Raw genomic sequence first — 18694 nt, 5'->3', positions numbered from 1 at the left:
AAATAAAGCAAGTTTGGACAGTTAAAAGGAAAAGGATAATCTAGAAAATTAATTTCTGTGGAAATCCAATCTAGGTTCTAGGTAGGTGCTAGAATAATGTTATCACTACATTAATTTGTGTTAGAAGCAGGAAAAACTATTTACTTCTCCGTTTATGAAGGTGCCAGATTTTAAATAGATAAATACAAAAACTGTAATAAAAAGAAAAATTGGTTTTTTGACAGGCAAACATGCTTCCTTTTTTTTCCAGCAGAGAAATGGACTACAACTGGGAAATGAAGAATTTATCATCAGATATCACCAGTATATTGACTTGTTTTATTTAACCTCTACCTCTTCATTAGAAGAAAAAGGTCTATAGTTAATAGAACACAAGGGAACACAAAATAACTGAGAAGTGATTTTGATGTCATAAAAGGGGGGAAAGCATCAATAAAAATGTTTGGCTGATTTGGGGATTTTTTTTAACAAAGCTATGGGTTTCTGGAAAAAAAGTTTTAGAAAGGGCTGTAAGGTGTGATATCTAAATGAGAGATGTATAGGATGAATGACAGTGGGTATCATACATTCAAGTTATCCTCAAGTCAAACATTACTTGAGCACTTACTATGGACCAGGCATTATGCTTAATAATGAGGATACAAAAAAAAGGGCAAAAACATAACCCCTTCCCTTAGGTAGTTCACATTCTATTTGGGAGACAATGTGTAAATAACTATATACTACCAGATATGGATAATGTAAATGGAAGAGAAGCTCAGAGGAAAGGAACTCAAAGCAAGAACCATCAGGAAAAGCCTTTTGCAGGTGAGATTTAAAGGAAGCCAGCAGACAGAGGTGAGAGTGAGGGCACTTCAGACCTGGGAGATAGCCAGAGAAAAGGTCAACTCCAGAAATGGGATGTTGTAAATGTGGGAGAGCAAAGAGGCCAGTGTAGTTGGGCCATAGAGAATGGGGAGAGGAATAAAGTATAAAAAGATGAAAGTTGGAAGGGTCCAGGAGGACCATAACATTTTCTACAAAAGAAAGATTTCCTGGTTCCAGGAGTTTAATTACACCAAAGTAAAACCTGAAAGAAGCTAAAAAATGGCACTCCTGTGAGACTTTTAAATAGAAAATAACAGCTATTTTGATAGTCTTGATTACATGGGCCAAGGGACAGTAGTAATTAATGTATATTTGTATAGTAATTTGTAGCTCACAGAGAGCCTTATTTGATCCTTCCTGTTGTTTCAGCCGATAAAATCAGGCCATCTGTAGCAGCATTTGTTGCCACTGGAGCAGGGACATAAATACCAAGTGAATCCCCAGTCACCTTTTTCTCCACCTTTTTTCCCAGGTCTTCTTGTGGGAACATTGGATGTTGTCTTGGATTCCAGTGCCAGAGTCGCCCCTTATCGGATCCTTCACCAGACTCAGGACTCTCAGATCTATTGGGCTGTCGCCTGTGGTAGGTACTTGTGCTTCTCCCTTCCTTGTCTCATCAAAACTAGCTCAGAGAAGGACCTGACCATTTACATGCCAAGTCTCTCATGTTCAGTGTCCAAAAAAATGGAGAGTGACATGCTTTCTCTGGGAAGTTGAACCTGGAGCTGTTCTCAACAAGAATTGCAGACATTTTGAACTTCTACTAGTAAGTGTGATTGTCTTTAGATTGTCTGCTAGCAACATGTGATTGTCTTTCTGTCTCAGCAAATGCAGGCACTCAGAGCCTTTGGGTTCAATAACCTCCTTGAGCCTATAAAACTGTCAGGGAGAAGTGGGCTTTGGTATTTTTAGAGTTCTTATTCCAACCACTTCCTTTTTTCACTGCTTTTCTTTATATTTTACTTTTGTCCTCCCATATGGAGCAACCCCAAGTCTTTCTTGGGAAATGAGATAGAGAACTGTGGTTTAGTTCTGGGCTTACTTCTGATAGAGTCATATATAACTGTGAAGTATCTGATGTCTGTCTCCAAATGTTAGCTGAGTAACATCCTAATAAGCTCAAATCTCAGGGCTAAGTTAGCCAAGGTATTAGATCAGAGCTTTGGTCCTTTTGACAGGAAAGGAATTCCCCTAAAGTACAGAAAGGGGACTTTGGGACAATGTTCCTTAGTGCTTAGGTGAAAACTGAGGAGTGCACATTGGAACTCAGTATCCTGAAAGCAGAGCCAACCAAATCTACAGTTAGATATTTGGATCAGAAACCTTCATAGTTTGCCAGAAGTAAGGTCTATCAGTTGGGTGTTTGTCACTCAAGAAGTTTTTTTAACCTATAGAAATGGATGTAATATAGTAGGTAGTCCACAAAAGCCTCTTTACCCAGAATGTCCTCTATGTTAATTGTCCTCTAGGACAATTGCGAAAGAGATCCTTTGGAGAAGGAATTTCTGAGTTCTGAGCTGGTATGCCAGGGATACAGCTTTCCCAATCCCAGTGACAGAACCAACCTCCCGACAACATACACACATATTCCCTCTCTGGCTTCCTCCATTGGCCCAAGTCTCTTGGGGACTTGTTTGACTTGGCAGAGGATCAGAGATGGGGCAAAACTCCTGAGGCAAGGCAGAAGGGGAAGTGTTAAAATAATAAGACTTGGTATGTTAGCACTTAACAGTGTTTCTTAGAGCTTGGGTGAAAACTAAGGAATAGAAATAGAAACTAAGTATCCTGGAAGTAGTGCCAGCCAAACTCATCTGCATTAAGGCAGTTGAATCAAAACCTTCTGATCCAGAGGAGAGATCAGATGGTAGGGACTAGGCCAAATCAGGCCCAACCTAGTTTGAGTTGGCAGCTATAGGTGAAATGTCCAGAATCCAAAAATTCAGGGTAGCAATTCTTGTAGAGTGTAACTCAGATATAATCTATTAGATCCTATTTCTGCTAAAGACAATCTTATCATTAATGTTTTTCTTACCTCCTCAATTTGGATGTTCCCCCCAACTATGCAGATCATAATATACCTGCCCAATCTTCCCCACTGGACTAGAGGCCTTACACATTATCTCTGAGTCATCTTGAACATTGTTCACCTGTCATTTCTTGTGCTGGACTATCTTCCTATTATACACACACACACACACACACACACACACACACACACACACACACACACAAACACACACACATTGACATCTTTTAAAGGTTGTTATAGCTACTTTGTCCTTATTTTCTTCTCTTCAAAGTCTTGATCTTAAAATTAACCAGTTAAACCATGAACTATCATCTGCCCTTGAATCTTTTGCACATTTTTCTCATCACCATTTAAACCAGCTAGTTTTCAACTCTGAGACCCCTAAACTTCCCTGCTTTCATTCTCATGCTTTTTCAGGCTTCTGGAAAACAGAACCCCACAGTCATTTGAGTCCACTTTAATTCCAAGAAAGCATTTATTGTGCCCTGATTGACTTATACCGCCCTTACAGCAGTTGTTCAAATCTTTTCTTCTTTTCTTTATTTTCTTTCTGTTAAGTATTTTATTTATCACTGAAGAAAAAACACAGCAACAAGTACTGTGTTGGCTTCAATAAGACCAAAGAGTTAATAATTAACATGGCTACTACTCTTCAAAATTGAAGTCAACACAGTCATTGTTAAGTACTACTTGCTGAAAAAAATCTATCCTGAAGACAAAAGAAAATAAGGAAACGAATTTAAACAATCCCTCCAAAACCACACATTTATAAATAGTGTCATATTTAAAATGCTTGAAAGGCATGAATTCTCCATTAATGGAAAAGCAGTTTTCTATTGACAACAGGAAAAACTCAGCACTAGATTCACCCAAAGCTTTCCATTTAAAAGCTGTATTTTTCTGGTTTCACATCAGCAGTACTCAATATTTCATTAGAACAATGATTTCAAATTGTCCAACATCCACCAGCATTCAAGTAAAACCTACAGACAGTTCCACTGTATGCAGTGTTCATGATGTTTACAGCACTTAATGTGAAGCTAAAAGCTTTGCCTCAAAATACATAAAGATATATTTCCACAATAACTCTAATGTAATGAAAATTGCTTCAGTTGTTTTTTTTCCATACCATTGCTTTAAAGATACTCAAATACATTTTTCTATGACAATCTTACCTCATTCCAAAATAAAACTAGATATTTTGAAATTGAAAAGAAAGAGATCAGTTTTATACTGAGATATATGTGCTACTCGATACCTGAAGAGGATTCACATTTTAAATTTTGTGGGCTTTTAAAAAGAATTTTTTTGGAAGCATGATCAGTGAAATAATGCAACACTTTAAATTTCAGAAAATGGCATTGAGTTTTCAAACTTCCTGATGCAGATACAATGCATGATCAGTCTTTATAGGATTAATACAAGTTCATGCTTTTCATGTTTTGATGAAACAATATTAGTTAAAGAAATCCAATTTAGAATTGTTTAAACACAAATAGAATAGTCCTTAAATGTGACCAAACTTAGTTAAAACACCAGTTTAGACTGTTTCTATTGAGATTTAACATCATACAGTGGTCCATCCATCTTTGTCAGTCTCATTTTTGATTCAACGAATAGATTCTCAGGATTCTCAATCTTTTTCTGTTCTCCATGAGCCCTACCTCTCCTTTTCACCTCTTTCTCAGTCTCTTGAAAGAGCGGGGGGAGGGGGGGGGGGGGAATTCAACGAGGAGTCTCCTGATCTTCAGCCCAATCATCTTTTCTTTCCTCAGTATATCTCCAGGAACTTGTTTCTGCATGTTCACTCCTTAGGGGCTTTCTGTTTCTATCATCTCATCAATCTCTTAGGTCTCTTCCTCCTTGATCACTTCTGTCACAGCCATGACAGTCATCTCTATCCTATTCAACATGGCGATTTGAATTACTCCTAACTGGTGGCTTCCTCAGCTGGTCTCCATCCAGTCTCATCTCTAGGTCGCCTGAAACAATCTTCACGATCCCCATCTCTCTCTTTCAGGTTCTTTATCATTTTCTTCACGATCTTGATCTCTGTCCCTTTCTTTGTCTTGATCTCATTCATGATCTTCTGATAGCCTAGACTCTTGGGGTAGAGCCCAGCTTTCCTCTCTTGATCTCTCTCTCTCTCTCCCCCTCTCTCCAACCACCTGGTTTGCCAACTGGTCTCCAAAGACCAGGTCTTGAATCTTCACCATGCCTTGGAATTCAGTCATCTTTACTTCATCTAGAGAGTCTATCATCATCCAAATTATGCCAAGTTCCCCAATCATCTTCACTCCTGGGAATTCTATCGTCATCTCTATTTCTCCAAGGTCTTCTATAATTATCTAAGCCACTCCTTGGATCCTTATCATCAACCATGCCACACCTAGGACTCCTATCATCATCTGTGTTGCACCAAGGTAACTTTTCCTCATCAACACCACATCTAGGTCCTCTATCATCATCAGTTCCACGCCTGGGACCTCTGTCCTCTTCAGATGTTCTCCAGCTTCCTCTGTCATCATGTAGTCCTGACCTAGGTGGTTTGTCATCATCTACAGAATGCCATATTCCCCTGTCTTCATCTGGTCTTCATCTAGGAGGCCAGTCATCATCTGTATTACACTAAAGCCAGTCATCATCAGTCCCACAACAAGAGAATCTGTTGTCATCAGCCTATCATCATCCATGCCATGTCGGGAAATGCAGTCTTCATCTGTTCTTAAAGAATCTTTCAGTTCATCGTTTCAGTTCACATCTCTTCAAAGAGACCTCTCCTCATCATAACTTTCTCCACGCCACCATTCACTTCCTGGTGGATGTCTCCAATCTAAAACTACTTTGGGAGCTATTCTTCAAGTGCTCTCAGAGTCTCTATCACCCCAGCAAGTATCCTTCCTAGAAAGTGAATAATCAGCTCTCCTTCTCTTCCTCTCTACAACATTTTCTTTCTTCAATTTACATCTCTGATGTTTTTTCTTCCGACTTGACATTCTCGTTTTTCTTACATTTTTCAAGTTCAGCCCACTCCCTTTCTTCATGCTCTTTTTTCTGCTCCTCCTCCTCCCAGTAGTAAGTCACATGACACCCCTCCTTGCACTATTTCTTCCATTCTTCCAAGCAATTGTGCCTTTCTTCAGCAAGTTTTTAACTCCAAACTGTTTTAAGTTTTTCCTCATAAACAGATTGTCATGCTGCCTTGAGCCTCTCTACAAATAAATCTCTCTTTTAGCATTCTAGATATTCGATTCTTATGTTCAAGGACTTTTTCATGTCCCAGTTGCACAGTAGTAATTCTTCTTCCTGCTTTTCCCAAAGGCCCATATCTTTGATTCTCTATTCTTCATAAGGATACTTTATAAGAGTTATTTCTTCTACTTGCTTTGCTCTTTCAAAGTAATCAATGTTCTCCTGGTTTTTCAGGCATTCTTGAAGTTCTTTCTTTTCTTTCTCTAGTTGTTCAATCTGCTTGACCATTATGAAATCTGGATCCAGTTCTTCAGAGTCTTCAATATCAATAATTTCCTCAAGTCACTCACAATTTTCTTTTTGATTTCTTCATGTTCCTATAAGATGCACTCTTTCTCCTTTTCCTTCAGTTCCTGTTGGAGTCACTCTTCCTCAGCTTTCTGGATTTTCCTCTCTTTTCAAGTCTCCCATGACACCTTCTTCCCCCTAACTTCTATATAGATGACTTCACTTTATGGAGAAAATTTAGGCTATTCCTTCATAACCTCCTTCATCTCCCTTAACTCTATAAATCAAAAATGCTCTACATCTTCATTCTCTCCTTTTTTTTTCCCAGGCTCAGTTTTCCAGGTTAGCCCCTCTACTTGTGCTCCTGATCCCATTCCCTCTAACCTCTTCTGGGAGCTCTTCTCATTAATTAAGCCCTTCTCCCTTCTTCAGTCTCCCCCTTCCCACTGGATCTTTTCCCTTTTGTCTACTGATAGACATAAGTTCTACATTTTTTAAAAAGTTAAGGGAACCTTCATTTGATTTTGCTTTCCCCTCACATTGTTGTCTTCACTTTCTTCTATTCATTGCCACCTATTATTATCTTTTCTCTCTACCTCCATTTCCCACTCTTTCTTCCTCTACCACACCATAAACAGATTTTTAAATCCTCCCATTTGACTGATGGTATTCTTTCCAAGGTTTCTCTGACTTTTTAACTTCTATCCAGTGGCTTCTTCTGAGTTCTCATAGTCTTCAGTGTTTATAACTTTTGTTACAATTGATCACCCTTTCCTACTAAATACTTTTCCTCTTGATTTCTGTGAGTCAACTCTCTCCTGATTCTCCTTCCACTTATCTGATCTCCTTTATAGTTACCTTTAGCAATTCATTGTTCAGTTCCTGATCCTTGAATGTGTATCCCCAAGCTCTGACTTAGACCATCTTCTTATCTAACTAGGTGATTCCTGTAGGCTCAATTATCATTTCTGATCAGATGACATTAAACTTGCCTTTTCTTTTTCACAATATCTCTCAAATTCATTTTTCTCTTCTAAACTAGTTCAGTAATTTCCTCAGTTCTCCAATCTATCCTCTATATAGCTGCCAAAATAATTTCCTTAAAGCTCAACTCTGATTCTGTCAATACCTTGCTTAAAAACCTTTAGTAAAAATAAATTAAAAAAAAACCTTTAGTGACTCCCTATCGAGTCCAATTAAAACAAACCTGACATTGAAGGTCCTTCACAAACTGATTGCAGTCCATCTCAGTTTTATATATTAAGATGTCAACTTTTTTCTTTTATTAAAGATTTATTTGAGTTTTACAATTTTCCCCATCTTACTCCCCTCCCCCCACCCCCACAGAAAGCAATCTGTCAGTCTTTGTTTCCATGTTGTACGTTGATCCAAATTGATTGTGATGAGAGAGAAATCATATCCTTAAGGAGGAAACAAAAAGTATAAGAGATAACAAGATCAGACAGATAATTTTTTTTCCCCTAAATTAAAGAGAATAGTCCTTGAACTTTGTTCAAACTCCACAGCTCTTTGCCTGGATACAGATGGTATTCTCCATTGCAGATAGCCCAAAATTGTTGCACTGATAGAAAGCAAGTCCATCAAGGTTGATCATCACCCCCATGTTGCTGTTAGGGTGTACAGTGTTTTTCTGGTTCTGGTCATCTCACTCAGCATCAGTTCATGCAAATCCCTCCAGGCTTCCCTGAATTCCCATCCCTCCTGGTTTCTAATAGAACAAGTGTTCCATGAAAATGTCAACTTTTTGACACAAACACCTTGATGACAGAAACAATTTTGTTTTTGTCCCCACTATCTAGCATCCACGTAGTGGATGTTTAAAAAGTGTTGTTCTAATTGAATAGAATCTGTTATATATCATACTCCAGCCATTTCCCAAACTCCAGATATATGGATAGGTTTTTTTTTTGTTTGTTTTTGAGGAAATTTTTTTTTTAGGTTTTTGCAAGGCAAACGGGGTTAAGTGGCTTGCCCAAGGCCACACAGCTAGTTAATTATTGAGTGTCTGAGGCCAGATTTGAACCCAGGTACTCCTGACTCCAGAACTAGTGCTTTATCCACTGCGCCACCTACATGCCCCTTTTTGTTTGTTTTTGGTTTTATGATTAATGCCATGGATATTTTTTACAGAAGCCTTTTTTCTTTTTCCTGTCAATGGCATCTTTAGGATACAGTCCTCATAGTGGATTCATTAGATCAGAGAACTTGGTGACTCTTATTATATAATGCCATTTTATCAGAGAACTTGGTGACTCTTGTTAATATAATACCATTTTATTTTCCAAATAGATTGTATCACTTCATAGCTCCACTGACAAAATAAGTGTTTTTATTTTTCCACAGCATTACATTTTATCTTTTAACTATACCCAGTTTAATGGTTATTTCCTAAGGCTTATCACTTGTATGTACAGAGATTTCTGCCTTAACCTTTATAATGGGAGATGGTTCCTAATTTTCCTCTTCAAATGAATTTGAGAAATTGGTATGTTGATATATTTTTTTCTTTTTTTTTTAACCTTCCAAAATCACCTAGGTTCTTCCCGTAAGGAGATCACAAAACATTGGGAATGGCTGGAAAATAACTTGCTACAGACATTGTCCATTTTTGAGAATGAAGAAGACATCACAACCTTTGTCAAGGGCAAGATACATGTAAGGAGCACTTGCTTAACACATCTTGTGATTGATCCCTGGTCCCATGTTCCACTTACTCTGCCATGTCCGTGACAGCGAGTCATATAACTTCTGTGGAAAACCCCAAGCCTGGAAAGCTTACCCTCTCTCTCAAGACAGCTGTTTCATTGTTGGATAGCTTGGTTGTTAGAAAAGTCAGTCTTTTATAGTCACTGGAAATCTGCTTTCATGTGACTACCTTCTTAGTTCCGTTGTTTCTTGTTTGGACTTTCAACATTTTCAGGATACTGGATGGAGTATGGATACTTTTGACTGCTGTTTATGAGCAAAAAACCAAACTTTTAATTATTAAGGAAATCAAGTGAAATTTTACTATCCTTACCATTTCTAGTTTCTGATTGCATGCTTTATTCATTTCAGCCATTTTTAGATTAAAAAATGACTGAAATCTACAGTCTTTATAATTATAATGAATATTAATTTAAATACAATAATTTTTAAAATTATTCTATGTTGAGGAAGTTTTAAAAACAGCTGCATCAGAGATAGGTAGGTAGGAAACCCTAGGGCTGGAGATGCAGCAGATCGACCTGGTGGTAGCTTATATCTCAAGCCTGGGAGGGGACCATCAAATTTCTGTTCATCCAGAATCTTCTTCCTCTATTCCCCAATTTTTGTTTTGTTTTAATATTTTTAGAAAGCAATTGGGATTAAATGACTTGTCCAGGTCCATACTGATAGTAAATGTCAAATGTCTGAGTCAAATTTGAACTCAGGTCCTTTGAAGTTCAGAGTATGTAAAAAAGTGTTCTGTATCAATTTGCTCTAGATTCTTCATTAGCTACATTAGTATGGCATCAGGCTCCTAGTTTTCATATTTTAGAACCTGCTTCTTAAGGTAACAATAGCACTTTTGCTGTGGATTTTATTTCAATGTAAAATGAAATCATTAGCTCATAATTCTTAGTGAGGCACATCAATTTCCTTAGCTTCCTTCTAGAGAAGTCAGGTTTTATCCAGCTATCTTCCTTGTGACTAAGTGTCTGGAGAAGTCTGCAATGCAGCATTGAATGCCTTGCTGAGTTCACCCACAAAATCAATAAACATTTAAGCACCTCCTGTTTACAAAGAACTAAGCAGGGTGCTAGTGTGAGATTCAGCATTTAAATATGAGATCTCCCCCTGCTCTCTTGGAACTTATGTGACATACATAGATAATTGTAATACAAAATAATGCCTAAGTGCACTAGTAAGGTACAGAAATGCTTCATGACAGGAAATTTTCATTCCTGTCTCAGGGAAGATTTCCCAGTAGAACGTGGCATTTTATTTGGATTTTGAAAGATAACTAGGATTTCATTAGGTAGGAAAAGAAGGAGGAGGACAATTTAGACATGGGGAACAGCATGAGCAATGGATTCAAGGGAGGTAAATACAGAGCTTGTTCAAGGAATGTAGAATGTTTAATTTGCCTAGAAAATAGAGTATACAGTAGGAACTAGGAGAGCCTAGGCATTGCTGAATTAAAGGGCATTGAATTTAAGGAAAAAAAAAAAAATGAACTTGATTTGGTAGATGCTAGAGACATAGACTTTTGACCAACGAAGGTGATTCTAGTAGTAGAAATGACTGGGAGAGAGGAGGCAAGACAGTCAACTAGGAAATTATTGTAGTAAAAGCTCAATACGTTTGGTGACAGTGGAAACAGAAGAAAAGAAATTTTTCAAGATGAAATCATCAGGATCTGGTAACTAAGTGGATCTAATAAGTGACTAGAGAGAAGAATCAAAGATATTACTCAAATTTTGAAAACATGGTAACCAGGGTGAATGATGTTACTACAGTTTGAAATAGTCTGACATCACAACTTGGAAGAAAAGATTACTGGCTTGGTTTTAAACGTCAGTTTTGAGCTGCTGGTAGGGCATCCAGATGAATAGACCTTGTAGACTAAAGTGTGGGTCTGGAACTCAAAATAGAGGTTAGGGCTGGAGATAAAGATTTTAGAATCATCTACATAATTAATATCCGTAGAAATTGATGAGATCATTAGGGGAGAGGCTGTAGAGAGAGAAGAGGGCCAACGAACACCTCACTCACCTTAAGGGATAGAAAAAGATCAGGAGACAGAAGATCCTTCTATCAGATTATCTCTTCTGACTTTTCTTCTTAAAAATGGAAGATAGGAGACAGAAGGGTGATCCTGGTATCGTTAGTAGTAATAAAAAGGATGTGTGTTCTGAACTTCCAAGTAACCCTGGAGACTATTAGCTCTTGATTGACTAGCTTGAATTATTTTGGTTTTGTGAATATCCTCTGTCTAATTCTTCCATTTAGTCGAACATCCTTCCTGCAAGCAAATCATTGCAAGTAACCTTTCTTCTATCATAAATTCTAAATTAAATTTCCTTTATTTAATGCCATTGTTTTAGGAACCTACATGGTTCCTTTTACCCTTTGCCTAATTCATTTTATCGATTGAATTATCCCCATCTCCGTTTTCTGTTCTCCACTCCAGGGCATTATTGCTGAAGAAAACAAGAATCTGCAGCCTCAGGGAGATGATGATCCAGGAAAATTCAAAGAGGCGGAACTAAAGATGCGGAAACAGTTTGGAATGCCTGAAGTGGAGAAGTTGGTCAATTATTATTCCTGCAGCTATTGGAAAGGACGGGTGCCCAGGCAGGGTTGGTTGTACCTAACTGTCAACCACCTTTGTTTCTACTCCTTCCTTTTGGGCAAAGAAGGTAAGTTGTTGTGGTCCAGGAACCTGCTCTAACCCAAAGAAGCCACCCACCAGAGAGTAGGATTTTGAGTTCTTCCCCTCCAAGGGCTTCAGTTCATATTCAGTGACTCCACATTGTGAACCATTCTTGAGTCACACCATCACTTATTTCTTCTGTTGATTTTTTTACTTTGTCTCTCAAAGCTTTTGAACTGGTGTTTCTTTGTTTGGTGGTTCTCAGTAACCCTGGTGGTCCAGTGGGTAGATGTAACTGAGTTGGAGAAGAATGCCACCCTGCTATTCCCTGAGTGCATCAAAGTTAACACCAGGGATAAGGAGCTTTACTTCTCCATGTTCCTCAACATCAATGAGACCTTCAAGCTTATGGAGCAATTGGCCAATATTGCCATGCGGCAACTGCTGGACAATGAAGGCTTCCTAGAGGACAAGTCCCTCCCCAAGCCTGTTAGACCTCTTAAAAACATCTCAGCCTTAAAAAGGTATGTCTCTTTTCACTTACAAGAAACACACAAATGATGCAAGGCAATTGGAAAGTCAGAGGTCCAACAAAGTCATTGTCCTAATCCAATTTATAGTTGTGCATGGGACTTCTATCTTGGTGTGGAGGGATGCATGAAAAAGCATTTGTGGATTACCTTCTGTGTGCTACACACTGGTAGACACTGGCAATATACACATAGAAGTGAAACAGCCCTTGCCTTCAAAGACCTCATTTACTAATGAGGAATACAACACATATTATGGAATGGTGGTCAGGGAAGGCAAGTTTGGTCAACAAGCAGAGGCAACAAGCAGAGTCTTAAAGCAGTCTGTTGTCTTGCTCTTTCTAGAAGCAATAGTAGAATTGATTTAATTACTGTTCCCAGAGCAAGAAGTGGAAAGGTAGAGGAAGAAGGAGCAGTGTATATGGATATCAGGCAGCTAGGACAAGATGTACAGGGGTTGGCTGAATGAGGCCAGTGAGATAAAATGGGTTAGGTGAAGTGTGCATTTACTAATTCACCCATCTGAACCACTCAGCCCAGAGGTAGAGCTCCACAGAAGCTCAAGTTTTGCCATTTTCTCTGGTCCTTTTCCCCCACTGAGTTACAAATCAGAGAGTAGGTGCTCCTGTTGCACAGTTTGGAAGGTGATAATATGTTTAGATCTAACCCATGGACCTGTAGATCACAACTTATTGAAGATCTCTGGTTTTAGATTTTATGATTTGTAATAGAGCTTGTCAGAGTTTGGACCTTCCAAATTTTGGGAAAGAGCTAACTTATGGGATGCGGGACTATCCATCCATTTGATCTGCCAGAATAAATGTCCAAAATTCAGATACTATAAGAAAGGCAAGAGGCATATGCTAATTATCTTAATTAGAATTAAGGGTCCCCTTTCCCTTCACCCTTCATTTACAAGGAAAATGGTTTTCTGGTGGCAGCTAGGTGGCACAGTGGATAGAGCACCAGCCCTGGAGTCAGGAGTACCTGAGTGCAAATCTGGCCTCAGACACTAAATAATTACCTAGCTGTGTGGCCTTGGGCAAGCCACCTAACCTCATTGCCTTGCAAAAACCTTAAAAAAAGAAAATGATTTTCCAAAAAAAATTTTTTTAAGTTATTTTTTAATCTTGAATAAGAAATTAAAGTTATAGTCTTCTCACTTATATCCCCATCTTTCATTTACATGGATCGTGTTTGTCCTGTCAGGCTTATGGCAGTTCGTTTTGTCCCTACCTGTAGATGGATGCAGTATAGGTCTTACTAGGTAATAATACTAAGGCTGAACATACATCATTGCTAACAGTTGGCCCATGTACTTTGGTTTCTCTCTTCTGCATTCAGAGATCTGGATGCCAGAGCCAAAAATGAATGCTACCGGGCAACTTTCCGGTTACCAAAGGATGAACGGCTAGATGGACATACCGACTGTACCTTGTGGACCCCATTCAATAAGATGCATATCCCTGGCCAGATGTTTATCTCCAACAATTATATTTGCTTTGCCAGTAAAGAAGAAGAGGCATGTTATCTCATAATACCACTGAGAGAGGTGAAGAATTTTTTCAGTCTTGAGTATCAATAGTCAAGGTCAGCAGTCACATTATGATGGCAGACAAGATGGAGAAAAGAGTATCTGCTTAGGAGTTGAGAGAATTGAGTTCTCTTTCTGACTACTTTGGCCATTACTTCACTTCTTTTGTCTCTACCCTTATACCTCCAGGTGGCATTAGAGGTTTTGTGTAGAGCAATGGAAGAGGAAAATATGTTAGACAGGGAGAAGACTATAAAGGTTTTTCTTTGGAAAAGACAAGGATAGCCTTTTAATTGCTATATGATATTTGCTATTAGCTATACTATGTAGGGTACATCCAAGGAGCATCATTTGGATCTGCAGATTGGTTCATGGATTTCAGCTCACAGCGTATCAAGGATTTTCTTTTTCCCTGTTGAATAATAATTTCATGACTTTGAGGAGGACCCATTGTGCTGAGAGGGGATTAGACTATAAAAAAGAAATACGCCAACTAATCCTGGATTATTTCAAGACATCATAATGATTGAGAGTTTAGAACAAGGGTCCTCCCAGGGGTCCTTGAAGGGTCTTCCTCCAAGACTTACCAGTAGTTAATTGTGAAGGGAATATTTGGAGAGCCTTGACTATAAGTTACGATTTGAATGCAAAATATTATAGTAATTCTTCATTTGTTGTTGTTGTTTATATTTACTTGTTATATCTGACTTTGAGACTCCTTTTGAGGTTTGCCATTTCCCTCTCTATCTCATCCTCCATATTTGGATAAAGAGGCAGAGTTAAGTGATTTGCCCAAGGCACATATCTAGTATCTACAATTGGATTTGAGCTCAGGTTTTCTTGACTCCAGGACTAATACTCTATCCACAGTGCCACCTAGCTACCCCAGTTAAAAATTCACAAATAATGACATTAAAACTTAGTTGTCATTTGCCTTTTATTCCAGTTTTTTAGCAGAAGAGAGATAAATTCTGCCTAAAATATGCATTGGTTAGGCCTGGGGATTCTTTGATTCCTTTGCAAATATAAATAACTGAGAGTAGTTTCCACAAGAAGCATTGATGAAGCACCAGGCATTATGCTAAGTGCTAGAATTACAAAAGAAAAGAAAAAAGTTGCTGTCATCAAGGAACTTGTATTCTTTTGAGTGAGAGACAGACAGCATATATGTGGAGATATCCAAAATAATCACTGAATATATGGAAGATTTGCTTAAAGGGAAAGTCATTAGCACTGAGGGAACAGGGCAAGACTTCCTGGAGAAGGTAGCACTTGAGCTCAGTCTTAAAAGAAGTCAGGGATTCTCAGAGACAGAAGGAAGAACAGAAAAAATTTCAGCCCTGGAGGACAGTCCCATGGCATGAGGACTCAGCTAGTTTCCCCTTTCACGGTGTGGAAGCATTACTGTGGCAACACCATGGTTGCTTCTGAGCCATAGTCTTCAACCTGGGCTTTTCAGGGAAATTTCCATACAAGAAGACAACTTCCAAATTCAATCTATTTTGAGAAGAGCAGAGATTCTGGAACTCCTAATCATATACAAATGTCTTAAAAAAGTCATTGTATAGAGCACCAGCCCTGGAGTCAGGAGTACCTGAGTTCAAATGTGGGCTCAGATACTTAATAATTACTTAGCTGTGTGACCTTGGGCAAGTCACTTAACTCCATTGCCTTGCCAAAAAAAAAGTCAGTTCTTCAGTATGTTTGACATCTATTGTAGCTTAAGGGAAAATCATGGAGCAAATACCTCTTCTTTCGCAGGTGACTGTGGTTGAAAAAGCTGACAGCTCCAGCGTGTTACCAAGCCCACTGTCTATTAGCACCAAAAGTAAAATGACCTTCTTGTTTGCCAATCTGAAGGACCGAGATTTTTTAGTCCAGAGAATCTCCGATTTCCTTCAGAAAACATCAGCTAAGAAGTCACGGGCTGGTAGCAGAGAGAAAGCTGGAATCACGGATGCAGCACGAGGGGAGGTGAGATGGAAGAAAAATTTGACATCTATCTAAGTTTTTTTATAGTTAGTGAATAAAGTTCTTATTTTCACTGTTATATAAGAAGCAGGTAAATTGAACTTTATCTCTTTTTTCTGTCCTTAAAAAAAATCATACCTTGGGGTGGCTAGGTGGTACAGTGGATAGAGCACCAGCCCTGGAGTCAGAAGAACCTGAGTTCAAATCCAACCTCAGACTAATTACCTAGCTATGTGGCCTTGGACAAGCCATTTTAGCCCATTGCCTTGCAAAAGCTTAAAAAAAAATTATTCCTTAATTAAGTTGCTTTTTAAACTGTATTTTTTTCTGAAGATTGATAGCCCTTAGTCAAAAAACGGTTCTCCACTTTTCACCTGTTGGTCAGATTCAAAGGACCTTCCAAGGAGGCCTCATTCTAATTTTATCTTCCACAATCTTCAATATATACTTTCTTCTCTAAGTCCAGGATGTTCTCCTGACTCTGCTATTTCAGTGCTTGAAATCTTTTCTGCTTTCTGCTAATCAGTTGAGTTGTGGTGAGGTAACTAGAAATTTTCCATTTCTCCCTAGTATTGGCATGTGCATACAGTGACAAGATTTCCATGTTAAGTACTTACTTCTTGGCCAGTTCCCATAAGAATGGCTCTAATACATGGGGTTAAGTGGCTTGCCCAAGGCCACACAGCTAGGTGTCTGAGACCAGATTTGAACCCAGGTACTCCTGACTCCAAGGCTGGTGCTTGGTGCTTTATCCACTGTGCCACTTAGCTACCCCATGAAATATTTTAAACAAAGATTTAAAGTACACTCAGTATTTATTAAAGTAGCCTGAACAAAGGGAAAAAGACAGGAATCAACCTCTTTATATGTTCAAGGAAAAGTGAGGAGACTAGCCTAAACCTAGTAGAAGGTTCTTTTAAGGAATAACAAGTCTTTTTAGACTTAATTCAACAAGAAACCTTTGTTAGCTCTTGAGATAAACCATAGAATCTCAGAGTTGGAAGGTACATCAATTATCATCTTATTCAACATATACTTGAATAGAAATCCTCTCAAGTAATCATTCAACCTCTCCTTGAAAACTTCATCTAGGGATGAAGTCATCACATTCCAAAGCACTACATTCTACTTCTACACAATTAAAATCATGTAGCCTGAAAGGCTCTGTGATAGGAGCAGAAAGAACAGAATCCTGAAAAAAGCCCCAGGTGGGGACCTTGGAAGCCATGGAGAGCAGGAGCAAAAAATAGCAAGTCAGATGTCAAAGAGGGTCTTTTTTTTTTAAGTTTTTGCAAGGCAGTGGGGTTAAGTGGCTTGCCCAAGGCCACACAGCTAGGTAACTATTAAGTGTCTGAGGCTGGATTTGAACTCAGGTACTTCTGACTCCAAGGCCAGTGCTCTATCCACTATGCCACCTAGCCACCCTCAAAGAGGGTCTTAAAGAGCCAACTCTGAACCTCAAAGAGGTGGTGGAGGCCCTTAGAAAAATCTAGGGGATTCAGGGCAATACTAAGTAGGGACGACCATGCTATCCAAAAGAGCAAAGTGTGTCAGAACCTGGCCCTAGAATAAAGCCCCAATTCAGGAATAAAGCTGGAGAGATGAGTAAATCCAAAATACATGGACCAAAATCAAAAATTATTGCAGTCTATCTGGCATCTGCTAATATTGATTCAAAAGGAAAAATTAATTTTCCACAAGGATTATAGAAGACCCAGAAGAAATGAAGCAAGAAATTTTTTTAAATGCCATTAAATACTCTTGAAGAAAGAATTGGGGGGAGGGGGGTATCTAGATGGTGCAGTGGGTAGAGCACCAGCCCTGGAGTCAGAGTCAAATGTGACCTCAAGACACTTAATAATTGCCTAGATATGTGATCTTGGGTAAGTCACTTAACCCCATTGCCTTAAATAAAAAAAATTTTTAAAAGAAAGAATTGGAATGACAATAAGTAGAAGAGAAAGTGGGAACCCTTGTTAAGAAATCTTGAAATTCCTGAAAACTAAAAAAGGTCAAACAAATCAGTGACTACATGTAGGAGCAGGAAATAATTAGAACAAAATCAAAATACTGAAAAAGTAAAAAACTGTAAGATAATTACTAACCAAAGCAATGAACCTGTAAACAAGTTAAGGAGAGATATTCAGTAATCCCTGGACTTCCTGAAAAACCATGATCAAAGTAAAATAATCCTGATGACAATGTAAAGTTAAAGAGAATTCACCAATCACCTCCTGAAAAGAACCACAATAGAAAATGTTCCAGAATATCATAGCCAAAATCTAGAACTTCTACATCAATGAAAAAAATACTTCAGGCATCCAAAAATAAGCAGTTGAGGTACCAAAGAACCATAGTTAGCATTGCACAAGATCTGGAAGCTTCTACAGTAAGCCAGCCATTTGCTTAAAAAGGAGAGTTTACAACCAAGAATAATATACCCTGCAAAGCTAAACATAATCCTATAGGGAATGAAAAAATGGATCTTTAATAAGATAGAAGGCTTTCAAGCATAAAAGACCAGAGCTGAGTCAGAACTTTGAAATATAAACAGAAGTCCAGAGAAAATTAAAAAGATAAATATATTTGAGCAATTGGACAGAAATTTGTGATGTAATTCTGGTATTCTATTAAAGGAAACAGAAAAAGGTATCCTTTTAGAACTCTAATATTTTCATAAGGTACCAAGATTATAGTAATTAAGAGATAAGAGGAGGTTTCTATTCTGAGGGTTTAAAGAAGAAAAAGAGAAAGGAAGATAGAAGAAAGAATAGTATAGAAAGTAGAAAGAAGGATATTGAAGTTGTTATTTTTTGTAGTTGTGAATCTTAAAAAGAATATGTAAATATAAAGGAAAGGGGTGAAAGGGAGTGAACATCTGAAACAGGCAAAAGAGGACTGAATACAATTAAAGACACACAATG

At 38.3% G+C, this 18694-nt stretch overlaps 1 protein-coding gene and 1 pseudogene across 4 annotated transcripts in view; one reads left to right on the top strand and one right to left on the bottom strand.

Annotated features, from left to right (window-relative positions):
* The window catches only part of TBC1D9B (TBC1 domain family member 9B), a 45935-nt gene that overhangs the window by 2082 nt on the left and 25159 nt on the right, over nt 1-18694 (top strand). For 3 of the 4 annotated variants that reach the window (XM_074212188.1, XM_074212190.1, XM_074212191.1), the window contains exons 2-7: nt 1340-1450; nt 8934-9052; nt 11553-11781; nt 12001-12259; nt 13610-13817; nt 15561-15773. In XM_074212188.1, coding sequence (XP_074068289.1) covers nt 1340-1450; nt 8934-9052; nt 11553-11781; nt 12001-12259; nt 13610-13817; nt 15561-15773 — 1139 coding nt within the window. Of the gene's footprint in view, nt 808-1339; nt 1451-8933; nt 9053-11552; nt 11782-12000; nt 12260-13609; nt 13818-15560; nt 15774-18694 lie in introns of all 4 variants that reach the window. The other variant, XM_074212189.1, reaches the window with a different exon arrangement.
* LOC141506182 (uncharacterized) lies at nt 4382-7622 on the bottom strand (annotated as a pseudogene).

The sequence above is a fragment of the Macrotis lagotis genome, chromosome 1, assembly GCF_037893015.1.
Source record: "Macrotis lagotis isolate mMagLag1 chromosome 1, bilby.v1.9.chrom.fasta, whole genome shotgun sequence".
NCBI classification, from domain to species: domain Eukaryota; kingdom Metazoa; phylum Chordata; class Mammalia; order Peramelemorphia; family Peramelidae; genus Macrotis; species Macrotis lagotis.
This window is presented reverse-complemented; position numbering and strand designations above follow the sequence as displayed.